This window comes from Rhea pennata, chromosome 3 (genome assembly GCF_028389875.1).
Source record: "Rhea pennata isolate bPtePen1 chromosome 3, bPtePen1.pri, whole genome shotgun sequence".
NCBI classification, from domain to species: Eukaryota; Metazoa; Chordata; class Aves; order Rheiformes; family Rheidae; genus Rhea; species Rhea pennata.
Genome location: NC_084665.1, coordinates 54,570,159 through 54,582,393, shown reverse-complemented (window position 1 = coordinate 54,582,393; position 12,235 = coordinate 54,570,159). Strand labels below are relative to the sequence as shown.

The 12,235-nt window shown below is 40.6% G+C and overlaps 1 protein-coding gene across 4 annotated transcripts in view; it reads left to right on the top strand.

Annotated features, from left to right (window-relative positions):
* The window catches only part of FNDC1 (fibronectin type III domain containing 1), a 50,896-nt gene that overhangs the window by 23,953 nt on the left and 14,708 nt on the right, over positions 1-12,235 (top strand). For 3 of the 4 annotated variants that reach the window (XM_062572333.1, XM_062572332.1, XM_062572331.1), the window contains exon 12: positions 225-1,750. In XM_062572333.1, the coding sequence (XP_062428317.1) occupies positions 225-273 (49 nt within the window). In that variant the 3' untranslated portion in view covers positions 274-1,750. Of the gene's footprint in view, positions 1-224; positions 1,751-3,124; positions 3,194-4,533; positions 4,696-6,133; positions 6,365-7,829; positions 7,939-12,235 lie in introns of those variants that run through there. The other variant, XM_062572330.1, reaches the window with a different exon arrangement.

The window sequence follows — 12,235 nt, the reverse complement described above, 5'->3', positions numbered from 1 at the left end:
GACTGCTGAGTAGCTCCTTATTCAACAAGAAGAGGTGTTTACTTCTCTGGTACAGTTCATGATACGTGTCTGGGCTGAATCTGAGCATAGGTTTCCAGAAGCTGAACAATACAAAACCTTTACCGAGCTTAGTACCATTTTTAGCAGAGGTGTGGGTTGGGATTTTTGCTGTGATTTAATGAATATTTAAAAATATTCTGCTTGTTTTCTTTCCTTTCTGCCAGTGGCCTTGCTGAAGCTTTGAACTTTATAAGAGGCATGAATGAAAATTAGTTTTTATGCAGGCTACCTGTTTCGTAAGAACGATTTTACCTCTTAAACTGCCCAGCACCTCAACATCATCTTTGCAAATCCATCAAAGTAGAAGACTGAAAGAATAAGATGGTGTTTGATTTCTACATCTCCACTACTGATGTGCTATATAACTTGAACAACATTAATTTCTACCTGGAAATTGTTAGAATTTATGTGAAGAGTTACCTCTCTGAAGAGAGAGTTTTTCTTTCCTCTTCTTACTTGCATTGTGGTCATCTGCCCCAACATTTCAGAAATGCAGCAGAATAGCCTGCCTGTTCCACAGAGGAACATGCTTGAAAAGAAATCACCTTTATGGTATTTAGCAATTGCTGTGTTGTTTGATATATCCATTCCAAGAGAGATAAACAGCTGCTACTTGAACTACCAAAGCATTTCATGCAGTTCTCCCTTGACTATTTCCAAAAAATATTTTTACGTCTTTCCTCTCAGTGTGAACCTAGAAAATACTCCAGTTCTTTTAGGGAAATATTGCATCTGCCAGAGCTTGATATTTTGTCACTAAGTGCTTGACTCCCAAACAGCTGGAAGCTGCAGTTGCCAAAAACGCCGCCACATGTTCTACTTAAGCTTTGGCGTATTTGTTAACTCACTGGCAGAATACTTGCTCATCCCAGCAGAATTTATTGCCAGCATTTCACTAGATTCAGCAGTCTTTAACATTCAGGAAGGAGTTTGGCAACACAAGTTTGATTTGCCAGTGAAACCAACTAAACTTTTTAATGAATTCACAAGGAAAAGTGGTGGATTCCTAATCTCTTTTTACTCACGTGATAAAGTTATAAGTAGGTAGTCCGCTATTCTTTTGGGTGTCCAGAGACCATGGCAATCAATCTTGCCAAGACTTAGTTATATTCAGTACAAGCAGTGCTAACTGGAGAACTATTGGAAGAATACCTGAAGCAAGCTAGAAAACACAACAGATATAAATGGAGAAAATTATAATGACAGAGCTTTTTTTGGAAGTACACCATCATCATCATGCCACTGCTAATGTAAAGGAAGAGAAAGAGAAAGAGAAGATGATGACCAAGCACAAATATAGACAAAAGAAATTACTTATGCTGGACTGTATGTAGATAAAAGGTTTATAAGATAATCGGTGTGAGTGAGCTGAAATCTGCCCATGGAAGTCTCCAGACTTCTTGCACATCTGAGCCTCTGTAAGAAATTGGACCTAATCGACAGAAGTGCATACATGCAGACATTGATTCGTGCTGGCCAACTATGGTGAGAAGATCTACTGGATTCAAAAAAGGGTCTACTGGGTTACTCACTAGCCTCACAGAAGTCAAGTGGATTTCCTGCCTAGAATGATTTGCTGGAGAGTGCCTGCAGAAATCTGTAATGGGAAAACGTCAGATTTTGTTATATGAAAGTCTGACTGAATCAACTAATTTCCTCTGCTTTCAAGGCTTATTTTGGCAGTTAAATCATTGCTCTGATATTCAAGCTGTTTTTAAAAGAAACTTATTGTATTAGGAAAAAATCATTCTTTGTACATTAATTGTTCTAAATAAAAATAAAAAAATACAAAATGCAAAGGTATGGTTCAGATTATGTTTGTGATTTATTTGAAATTGTCACTTGAAATTTTGTAACGTTTATAGTACTGCCTTAATGCAAGTAATATTACTTTCTTTCACATGAAGAGCTACAGGAAAATTATCATTTTTTGTAAAGTATCTTAAGGTCAATCTTACCTTTTTTTTGCACACTGGCCTCTCCCCAGCCCTGACATTTAAGTGAAGACTTCTGATCCCACCTACAGTGGGTTCCAGCAAAACACTTCTGTGTTCTTTGCATTGCTTTTTGAGGCTAGTCTGAGCTTTCTGTGCTCTTTGGCTTCCTTGAATAACAAAGAGAAAAATACACTTCTCAGACTGTTCAGGAAAGCCTCCTGAATTTACCACATGAAAGCAGGTATATCAGGTGCTGGATGCATGACCCACAGCGACACTGAGATGATACATAGGAAGAGGCATCTGGGTAGTCTGTGGGTGCATTTGTATTAGTTTTTGGTGTGGATCAGGAGTGTGCTTCTGATGTGCACCTCACGATCATGCCTGCTTGCTATGCATTTGTTTGCATTGTAGAGTGTTCTCAGTGTGCACAAATTGGATTCACTCTGGATAAAACCAAAGCAGAAGATGTACTTCAAGATCATGTGTATGTGCCCCAACCTGTAATGGACATTCAGTCCATTGGATCAGATCAGAGCTAGTAAAAAATAAAACCTCTACTTTATTTTACAAATCTGTTCCTTTTGGGTACTTGCAGGCATAGACACAGCCAGTAACTCACATGGCTTTGTGGTGGGTTTTATTTATTTGTTTATTTATTTATTTATTATTCCCTTGTAGAAAATATTTGAATAGAGGTTTTCAGTTTATTTGAATTGCTTGGTCTATTTTGTGCATATAAGTTCCTCATGTATGCTGCTCTCAAGACTTACAAAACATTATGAAATCCCGACCTAAGTGTTATGTGGATGCTGACAGTGCTGCCTTTGCTCCAAGAGCCCTGTGACCCAGAGCAGAGTTCCCAGAAGGTGCATTACACTAGATTTTGAGGTCTGAGCCCATTTTCCCTCAGCAAAACTGCCGGTTAGTTGCAGTTAGCTACTCATCTGTTCTGAATATGCAGAGTGGAATGTCACTGTGCTGTCTGGAAACTTGGCAGTCGTCTTGTTTCTTTACAAATTAAGTGGCTAAAAATTTTTATTTTAAACTTTATTCAAGAAGTAATTTGTTAGGAAGGTGGGGATAATACTGTTGAATTCTTAAAATATTTTTTCTTTCTTCTTCAGAAGATACATTCTCAGGACTGGATTCAGATGTGACAGCAACTCCGGAGGCATATGTGATATATGATGATGGTACTGTTTGACTGTAAAGGTCTCTTACAAGAGGGATTTTTTTTTTTTTTTTTTTTGAAATTGGGTAATAGAAAGCCAGTTGCTGAATAAGAGTTTAAGAGGCAGTGGTGAGCTGGAATAGCTTTCGAGTCATGTGTTACATGAAAAGAGGGGTTCCTAAGACAACTGTTTCTTGACATGAAGGTCTCTTTACATTACTCTGGTAATCTGAAAGGAGAGTGAGGGCATTGAGATAAAGATACTGTAGAAATTACTTTTGCGATTTTTTTTTATGCTCCTGGCTTGATACTTAGGCCGAACTTAAAATGTGGGGGTAGAAAGGAGAAGATGGACTAAAATCTGCACAATTAATACATCTCCATCTGAGTGGAATATCTTTAGCACACAGGGCTTTTGCTAGATAGTAGTAGTTTTCACCTACAGAAAACAGAGATGTTCAAGCAGAAAATACTCCAGGCAACGATTAGAGCCCCACAGCCTATATGAGGACAGGACAGCGATGCCAAATGCTTCTTTGCCCTTAATTCTGTGTTTTTCAGTCTTTTATCACAGTAGCATTTCAAAGAACATTATATATAATGGGACTGAATACCAGTTCTAATATAGGATTGCTTACCGGGAGAAACTGTTGGATTTATGTAACTAGGTATTTCACTGTGTCAGTGTATCTTCATCTGTTTGCTGGTGTGGTCTGTATTAGAGCCCTTAGACTGAAGTTCTCCGAGCTGTGTAGCAGAAGGCCTAGCACTGCAGTAGGCTTTTCTTTCTCACTACTCAGTTGGTATAAACTGAGAGAAAATGGCCTGGAGGTTCACAAATGCCATTCCCTAATCAGCATAATGGGGCCACTAATGGCAAGTACAAGACTGGATACCTCTAGTTTGTAGAAAGGTTCAAGAGTAGTATGAGCCAACTCTAGGATTACAGAATAACACAAAGGTCACTTAAAAAGTGATTTTTTTTCACTCCTTTAATTTTCCTCCTTCAGCATCTGAGGGCTGTGGCAAGGGATTCAATTACTGTACTGTCTTCTTTTGAGGGTTGCTATGGGAGGTAGTAGTAGGAGCGAGTTCAGAATATTGCTATATGAATGTGTTTGTGTTGGCTCTCTTAACCTGTGTGAGGAAGGTTTAAATCAGCAATGACATCAATATTGCAAGACAAAGACTTTGTTCTTGCTTTCCATCAGTTTGTTAGAAACCCTTGTAAGACTGAGGTGTTGTAGATGAGCGGGATATTCTTGTGGGACTGTGGCTTGTAGTGCAAACATTTCCATTCTTATAGTTAAGCCAAAACAAGATGAAGCAAGCTAACATTTTCATTTTATGTTTCCCCTGAAGATTATGAGTTTTTTGAGAGCACTTTGCCACCAACCACCACCACTGTCACTACCACCACTACTTCTACAACAACAGAATCTGAAATTGTCTATCCAGAGACTAGTGTTGTTGGTACCAGTCCTGTGTCAGAATACGATATTGCTGGGAAGAAACGGTTTACTGGTAAGGATATACTTTATTTATGTAGCTTATTACTTGTGCTGCAAATACTTCATGTTCTAGCAAAGTCAGTCTTTAAGCTGAGGCTACTGCGCGAATTTGTCCACAAAACAGCCTGTAGTCCTTGTAAGGACTGCCTCCTGGGAAACCCAAACAGCAGGACTTTGTTCATGGCTTTGACATTTACATGTCTGCATGTGAACTCTGACCAGTGTTCTGAAGCAATGCAGTTCCCTTGTACTTGTTCAGTTTAAAAGTGTTCTGCTTTGTGTTTTGCATTGTGTTTGGTTTAGCTTAAGTCAGTTAAGGAAACAAGTATCTACTCTGGTGCTCAGTTCAGCTGAACTACATCAGTTTAAATTCACACCAGTAGTTCAGTCTTCATATAGATGTGAATCTTCCTCTGAAGAACCTAATGCTTTTCTACTGCTTCAGGCAACTGCAGTGATTTCACTCACCTTGCATGAGCATATAGATCAAAGAAGAACTTGGTGTGCTTCATGCAGGACATATGGGAAAGTCAAGGAATAAGTGAAATTTTGGATGTGAACATTCCAAAAAGTAAAACTGATAGATATAAATTTCACTTTACTATTTACAGCTTTGCTTTGTAATTCTAGAAGGAACCCCTAGGTTCCCCCCCTAGAAGGAACACTACTCACAACACTTCAGAGCTGCTGTGCTTCTGTATCAGAGGAGCAACTCAGGGCCAGACTGGATGGATTCGAGGTGGTAGGAGACTGCATTTCAGTCTTCATCCTAGATTGGTAGCCCCCTGGCAGCCCATTATATACTTCTGCCACTTGAACTGAGGGTCAGGTCAGCTGCTGGGCCAACTGGGGTTTTGGGCGTAAGTTCAATGGTTTGAGGGGCAACTTTTGACTCTTTAACTTCTTTTCAGTGTACTAGCTCTGTGGCCGTATGGCCTCCAACCGTTACACCTCAGGCTTTCTTCATTGTACATATAACCTATGTAGTGTTTTGCCTGTCAAATCTCGACTGGAATTTGCCGCTTTAGAGCAACCATGTGCAACTAATCAAATGGTATCTCCCCAAGCTGTGCTGGTCCCTATGTATTGCTCAGAGTAGAGAGAGTCGTATTGACTGTTTGTCACTTGATGGTTTCCCTGGTGCTATACGTATGTGAAATTATAGGAACACTCCAAAAAGTTTCTAAACTGCATCGGAAAATGAAAAGCAAAATCTTCACTGAAATTGTAGATGTGCACACTGGAAGTTCAGGAAATGAAAGTCTATTTTTTATTGTTAAGAATAAAGTAAGTGATTTGTATTCATGCAGTAGTTTGAACAGGCTGGAGGAGGAGGAATTTTTAAAAGCATCACAAAACTTCATTCTCTTCTTTTCAGAAAATTTTCAGTGTACTTCCCTGCTGATATCTACAAACTGCTAACTAATGCCACCTTTCCTCATCTCTTCCAGCTCCTTATGTGACCTATCTAAATAAAGACCCAGCAGCTCCCTGCTCCTTGACAGAGGCTCTAGAGCACTTCCAAGTGGAAAGCCTCGATGAAATCATTCCTAATGACCTTAAAGAAAAAGAGCTGCGTCCCCTGAAGGCCCCACACAACATCACCGTTGTGGCAGTAGAAGGTTGCCATTCCTTTGTCATTGTGGACTGGGCCAAACCTGTTCAAGGAGACATGGTAACAGGTATTGCAGAAGTAGCAGCTGGTAGCCCCAGCACCTGGAGATGTGGGGCTGTTTCCCTGAGCGGGTTTGGGGGATGGGAGAAAGGGAAGTTTTGTCGAATTAAGATCTTTGCCTTAAATTGAGTTAACTTCTCATAGAAGTTGTCTCTCCATTATAGTTCTCTCAGGAGATGTAAGCTAGTTTCTGAGGAACAAGAAAGGTCTTCCTGTCATCTGTCAGGGCTAGACCAGGGCCAGTAAGATCAGCTCATGCTGGTCTAGATATTTCAAAGGGCTGCATTTTGGAAGGGCTTTTGAACCACAATTCTGAAGTCACCACTTCCTGGTGATACACATGATAACACTTAGCTTGACTGAGCACTTCTGCCCCTTAGCACCACCGAAGGCAACCTTCTAAATATGTCTATTGAGCAGCTTTTGTATGTGGGTTCAGGTCACTCTGAGCTAATGTGACTATTTGGCTGGGGCTGATAAATGCCCCCAGATGTCAGCTGTGAGTGTTGCTGAAGGAATGTAATCTGCCTGCAGATGTATTTCTGGCTAGGCTTTTCTCCGAATCCCTGAAGCCTGTGTTTGCTCCTTCCTGAATGCTAACCAGGAAGGGTGGGAGTGAAGGAAAGGGCTGTGTGGGAACAGGGTAAAGCAGTGTCTCTTGTGGTTTGCCAAAACTGCATGCCCTAGTAGCAGTATCAGTGATGCAGATCAGAACTAAACTGGTCCTGTACACAAAGAAATAGCGTGGAGCTTGTAAGAAAGTGAAGAGGGAAATTTAAGCATTTTTTCATATAACAAAGTGTATCAGAGTTGAACTCAAACGGAATCCATGGCCCAAGCTGTGCTTACATTGTTTTACTGAAATTTTGTTCAGATATCAGTCTGACAAGTGAAATTTGGGACAGTTAATCAAATGTGTTAAATTCAATCTCCTTTATCATCCTTAGGCCATTTGAGAGCCCCAGGTAAACCCAAACCCAAAGAAACCCATCTCAGCGTACATTTTGTAGCAGAAGATACTAAGTGTGCTAGTCTGGAACCAGAGAGAAAATACTGTAATGCAGATGCAACATAACATAAATAGTGTTTGAGATAACTTAATTTAACTGATGGTGATGAGAAGGCAGCATAGCAGCAGCAATTTTAAAATGAAAGGCAGAAGTAGTTTTTTTTAACTGTGCACTGGTAATTGCATAGAGGTGTTGAGCAGTATCTATGGACTCAAGGGTGACACTGAGGGAAGTCACTTGTTATATGCTATATTACTTACTGGCTTGGAACGGGTAACTCTTTTAGCCTGCTTTTTTTAATTTTATTTGTTTTTTTTCCCAGAAATGTTAGGCATCTGATCACTTTCAAATTCAAAGATGCTTTCACTCCTTTTAACCCATAAAATCTACAACACCTAAGATTTAGTCTATCATAAATTTACATGTGGAATCCCTAAAACTACCTGTCTTCCTCATTTACAGGCTATCTGGTTTACAGTGCATCTTATGATGACTTCTTGAAGAATAAATGGTCAACTAGGACTGCAGGGACTACTCATTTGCCGATTGAGAACCTGAAGCCAAATACACGGTGAGCTTTTGATCCATTGGTTTTCAGTTCTGTTAGGAAAGTAAAACAGGTTTTGCTGATTACTGATTATTTTTCTTGGCCTTAGTGTAAATGTCTCAATCTGATCTAGATCTTACTAATTCTGTTTGACAGCAAATCTTGGTTTATAAACAACGTGGATACTTCAATTATGTGATATTTGTACCACATTATCTCTGGAGTAGATGACTCTGTGACATGTACATATATTTTTGTATATAAAAACACATAACAGTAATAGAAAAAATCTTAGAGTATTTTGTGACATGTTTTCTTGTAAGGATAGAGGTTACTAAGGGAAGTCCACGGACTGCTGGAGGCAAGGCTAAGACACTCAAGAGGTATAACTATGTTTGCATGTTGTCATTCTCTTCCTGATCACATGCCAGTAACCACTGCTGAAGACAAGATAGTGAATAGGAGACTTTTGGTTTGATGTAATGTGGCCATTGCCACATATTTGCGTAGCTGGGATTTAATCACCTAAGGGTGGTGGGAAGAGGTCCTACTCTATGATTTATTTTCAGTCTCTGCTCACATTAACCCTCCTGCAGGAGGAGGCTTGGAGGTATGTAATAAGGCAGTGGCAGTTGCTCAAACTCAGCTTGGCTGGGGCTTTAGAATTTTATCTTGCAAAGATCTCACGGAAATGGCAAAACAGGCATACATGTGTTGTGCAGTATTGGAATAATTCGTGATGGTTGGGTGAAAAATGAATGGGCACAAAGGGGATACTTTAAAATCACTTTTTTTGGCAGCTACTTGGTGTCTCTTCATATTTTTCTTGAATTTTGAGTCTAGAGCACTCTTGGTGCTGTCTTGGACTAAGTGATTCCTCTTCATGTGCTGGTGACTATCATCTGTTACAGACTGGAAGCAGGTGTTGCTGATGCATTTGGTAACATGGGAGTACAGTGGGACTAGCATGCTGCATCTGATGACAAGGTGCAAATCAGAGCATCCGTCTGTGAGAGTGACAGAGCACTGGCACAGGTTGCCCAGAGAGGTTGTGGAGTCTCCTTCTTTGGAGATAGTCAAGGCCCGCCTGGATGCAACCCTGTCTAACATGCTCTAAGTGACCCTGCTGAGCAGGAAGGTTGGACTAGATGATCTCCAGAGGTCCCTTCCAACCTGGCTGATTCTGTGATTCTAGGATTCCTAGAGCAGGCATGCAGGCTCCAAGGCTATGCAGAAGAGAGAGAAATGGTCTCACTAAAATGATCTTTTCTTTTTCAAACAGTTTATAGATAAGGGGAATATTCTGTGGATTAAAAGCAGTTGTTTAAGAATTCAGGTCTTACTTGTTTAAACTGCTATATAAATTCTCATATAGTTAAAAAATATGGTGAACTGCTAAAATCATAACCTTCAACCTAGAAAATGGAGAAGAGCTATTTGAGCCTGCTCTTAAGCTAAAATCTTAATAAATTAACCAAAGCTTATGAAGAGTTTGTTCAATGCAGTATTTGGGTCTCAAATATGACATTGCACATTTTTTCTGATCACATTATAGTGCTTTTTGAAGTGATTATACCCAATTATTGTCTGTTTTGAAATAACTGTAGATGACCGACTACTCCCAGAGACAGTGCTAGGATGCAAGTTTCCTCATCATCGATAGTATACTGCTGACCAGGAAATGGCTGCAAGGTGTGATGAAAAAAGATTTGTCATGTCCTTGTTGGCTGTTGTAGGAAGGTGCTGAAAGTGGTTCCTTCAGTTCAAGTAATAATAGTCTATCTGAACTGCAAATGAAGATACAGCAGCAGCACATACTGGTGTCCTTTTGATAGTTCAGTCCTTGGTTTGAGCACAAAAGAAAGTAGTTCAGCACTAGAATAGGTTTTCCAGAGAGGCTGGCCACTCTCCACCCTTAGAGATACTCACAGCTTGACTGGACCATGCCATGAGCAATCTAAGCTCAAAGTCAGCCCTGCTGACTACAGATAGCCAGAGGTCCCTTCCATCTTAATGATATGAGTTTGTGCTAAAGCCAGAGTCAAGCAGTCTTCTTGGCTGTTGTGATGTGTCTGGGACAGGTAACATGATGGTCACCTGTTGACTCAGTCCCATCTGAGTTTTACTGTGCAGATAAAACCGTAAGTTATGGTACTGAACACCCAGTTATGGTACTGAACAGAGACTCTCCTTGTAAAGGGTATAGGATGCGTGACTGTAGTTCACATACAACAGGAACAGACCTACAGATCACAACAGACAGATTTTTGTGTTGAATTTTAGCCCATAGTATAAGCAAGACTGGAGCTAGTCACTCCTGTATGTGTCCTCATGTGGCACATTTGTAGTTTGAACTGTCGGCTATCGGGAGCAGGGCCCTGGAGGAGAGAGGAGTACAACAGACAGGTCTTGCTCAAGGGGCACAGGTGCACCTGCCTTGCCCCTGCAGCTGCTTTCGGTGGCTCTGAAACATCCAGGCATCACAGTGCATTTTAACAAGGGAGTGCTGCTCCTTTTCTTCCTTCTTGGAGATTTTCCTCCAGCCAGTGAGTTCTGGCAACATCACTTCTCTTCAGGAGAGCCAGCATGGCAGCAGTTTTCAGCAATTCCTTAGGCAGGTGTACAAGGGAAATATCCACCACAGCGCACCTTCAGGATTGAGTATCCATTAAATTAGCAAGTGAACAATTCATGTAGAGGTAGCATAAACATACATAATGCATCCAAAGAATTAAAGGACTAGAAATAAGACGTTACAAGGATAGGCTTTGTGCCATCTTATTCCCTTCCATTCTGTCTACAGTGCTGTTCATCACACACTCGTGGCTTTTGCTAATGTATCCAAGAGATACAAAAAGGCAACTGTAGTGAAGATGAACACTCTAGACCTCTTAACACAAGTCCTTAAGAGCTGTGCCTAGTGCATTAATTACTTGCATAGCAGGGAGTTGCAATCAGATGTTCTGGATCTGCTAGCGCTGTTGTTAAAAAAATGCCATTTTTCTAAAAGTGAAGAATTATGAGCTACAGTTTATCTCTAAGTCTCACCTGCTATAACAAGACAGAAGAGGTCTGAGGTCTCCTAGACTCTGACCCCCCCACACACACTCACTTTGCCCCGTGCTCAAGCAAGGGAGGCATCTTCCATATACCCCAATGCCCCCTGCCTGGGCTCTTCCATCACTTATATCTCTGCCATTTCCACCTTCCAGACCCAGCTCCTCACCCCTTCATAGTCTTCCAGTCAAGTGTCCTTCTCCTTTGACCACTAAGGACAGTGCTGAATGCCTCCTATAGCTCCTACTTTCTTGTGGTCAGCATCTCAAGGGCTTCAGGTCACCAGAAAAAGCAATTGGAGTAAAGGTGCCACTGGAATCCTGCAGCTGCTGTCCCAGCCATGCACTGTGCAGGGGAAATCAGTGGGGAACTGAGCTGCCAACCTATCATACTTCTACTGAGATATATGGGAACTCCAAGTTTCAGAAGTTCAGACTTTGGCTGAATTTGAATGGATTTTTATAGGAACAGCAAAAGGCATATCCATGAAATTCATGATTCCCCTGCTGAATTTTAAGGCTCTGTTTCAAAGTAGGGAAATTCAAACACGATTTAAGTGTATTATTTCCCTAGCATCTTTCTAAAGAACAGTGTAATCCATTGGCCTCTATTATGCACTCAGTGGGGGAAATAAAGGCTTCCTGTGGGGTCCATAGTGGAATAGGAGGGTTCTTTCCAATAGGAAAATTGTGAGTTTATCAGCCAATCATCTCATTTCATTCTCCATAGCCACAGATTGAATTGATTGTGTATTTTGCATCTTAAAAATAACTCCTTAGCCTCTGGTAAAAAATCTCATGACTAATTAAGAAAATATGACCTGGAGTCTGAAATTAGTGTAAAAACTATGTGTTTGCATCATGAATGTATTTTGTGAGAAATCTCTGATTAAGTCAGATTTACTGTACACAGATGATGTTGATTCTGGCTGTTCTATATGAAGGGTTATTGCTGGTACAATCTGTGGTGTGCACACCATATGAGAAAAGGGTTAACATCTTGGCAGAAAATAGCTCTAGGAGATTTGGAGCTGTCACCATATCCTAGAAGACACTTTGGGGAAAGCATTAGACAAAATTACGGTTCAAAATTCTGCCCACCTTGAGCTTTCATCTGTCTAATGATTAGGTTTTACAGAATAAAACAGAAGTCTAAATATGAGATAAGATTTCTTTTCAGGCCTGGTTTAGCCTCCATCTGAGTAGTGGAAGCTTTTCCATTAGCAAAACTCTGGTCAGCTTCAGTGGGCACAGGAGCTGCTTCG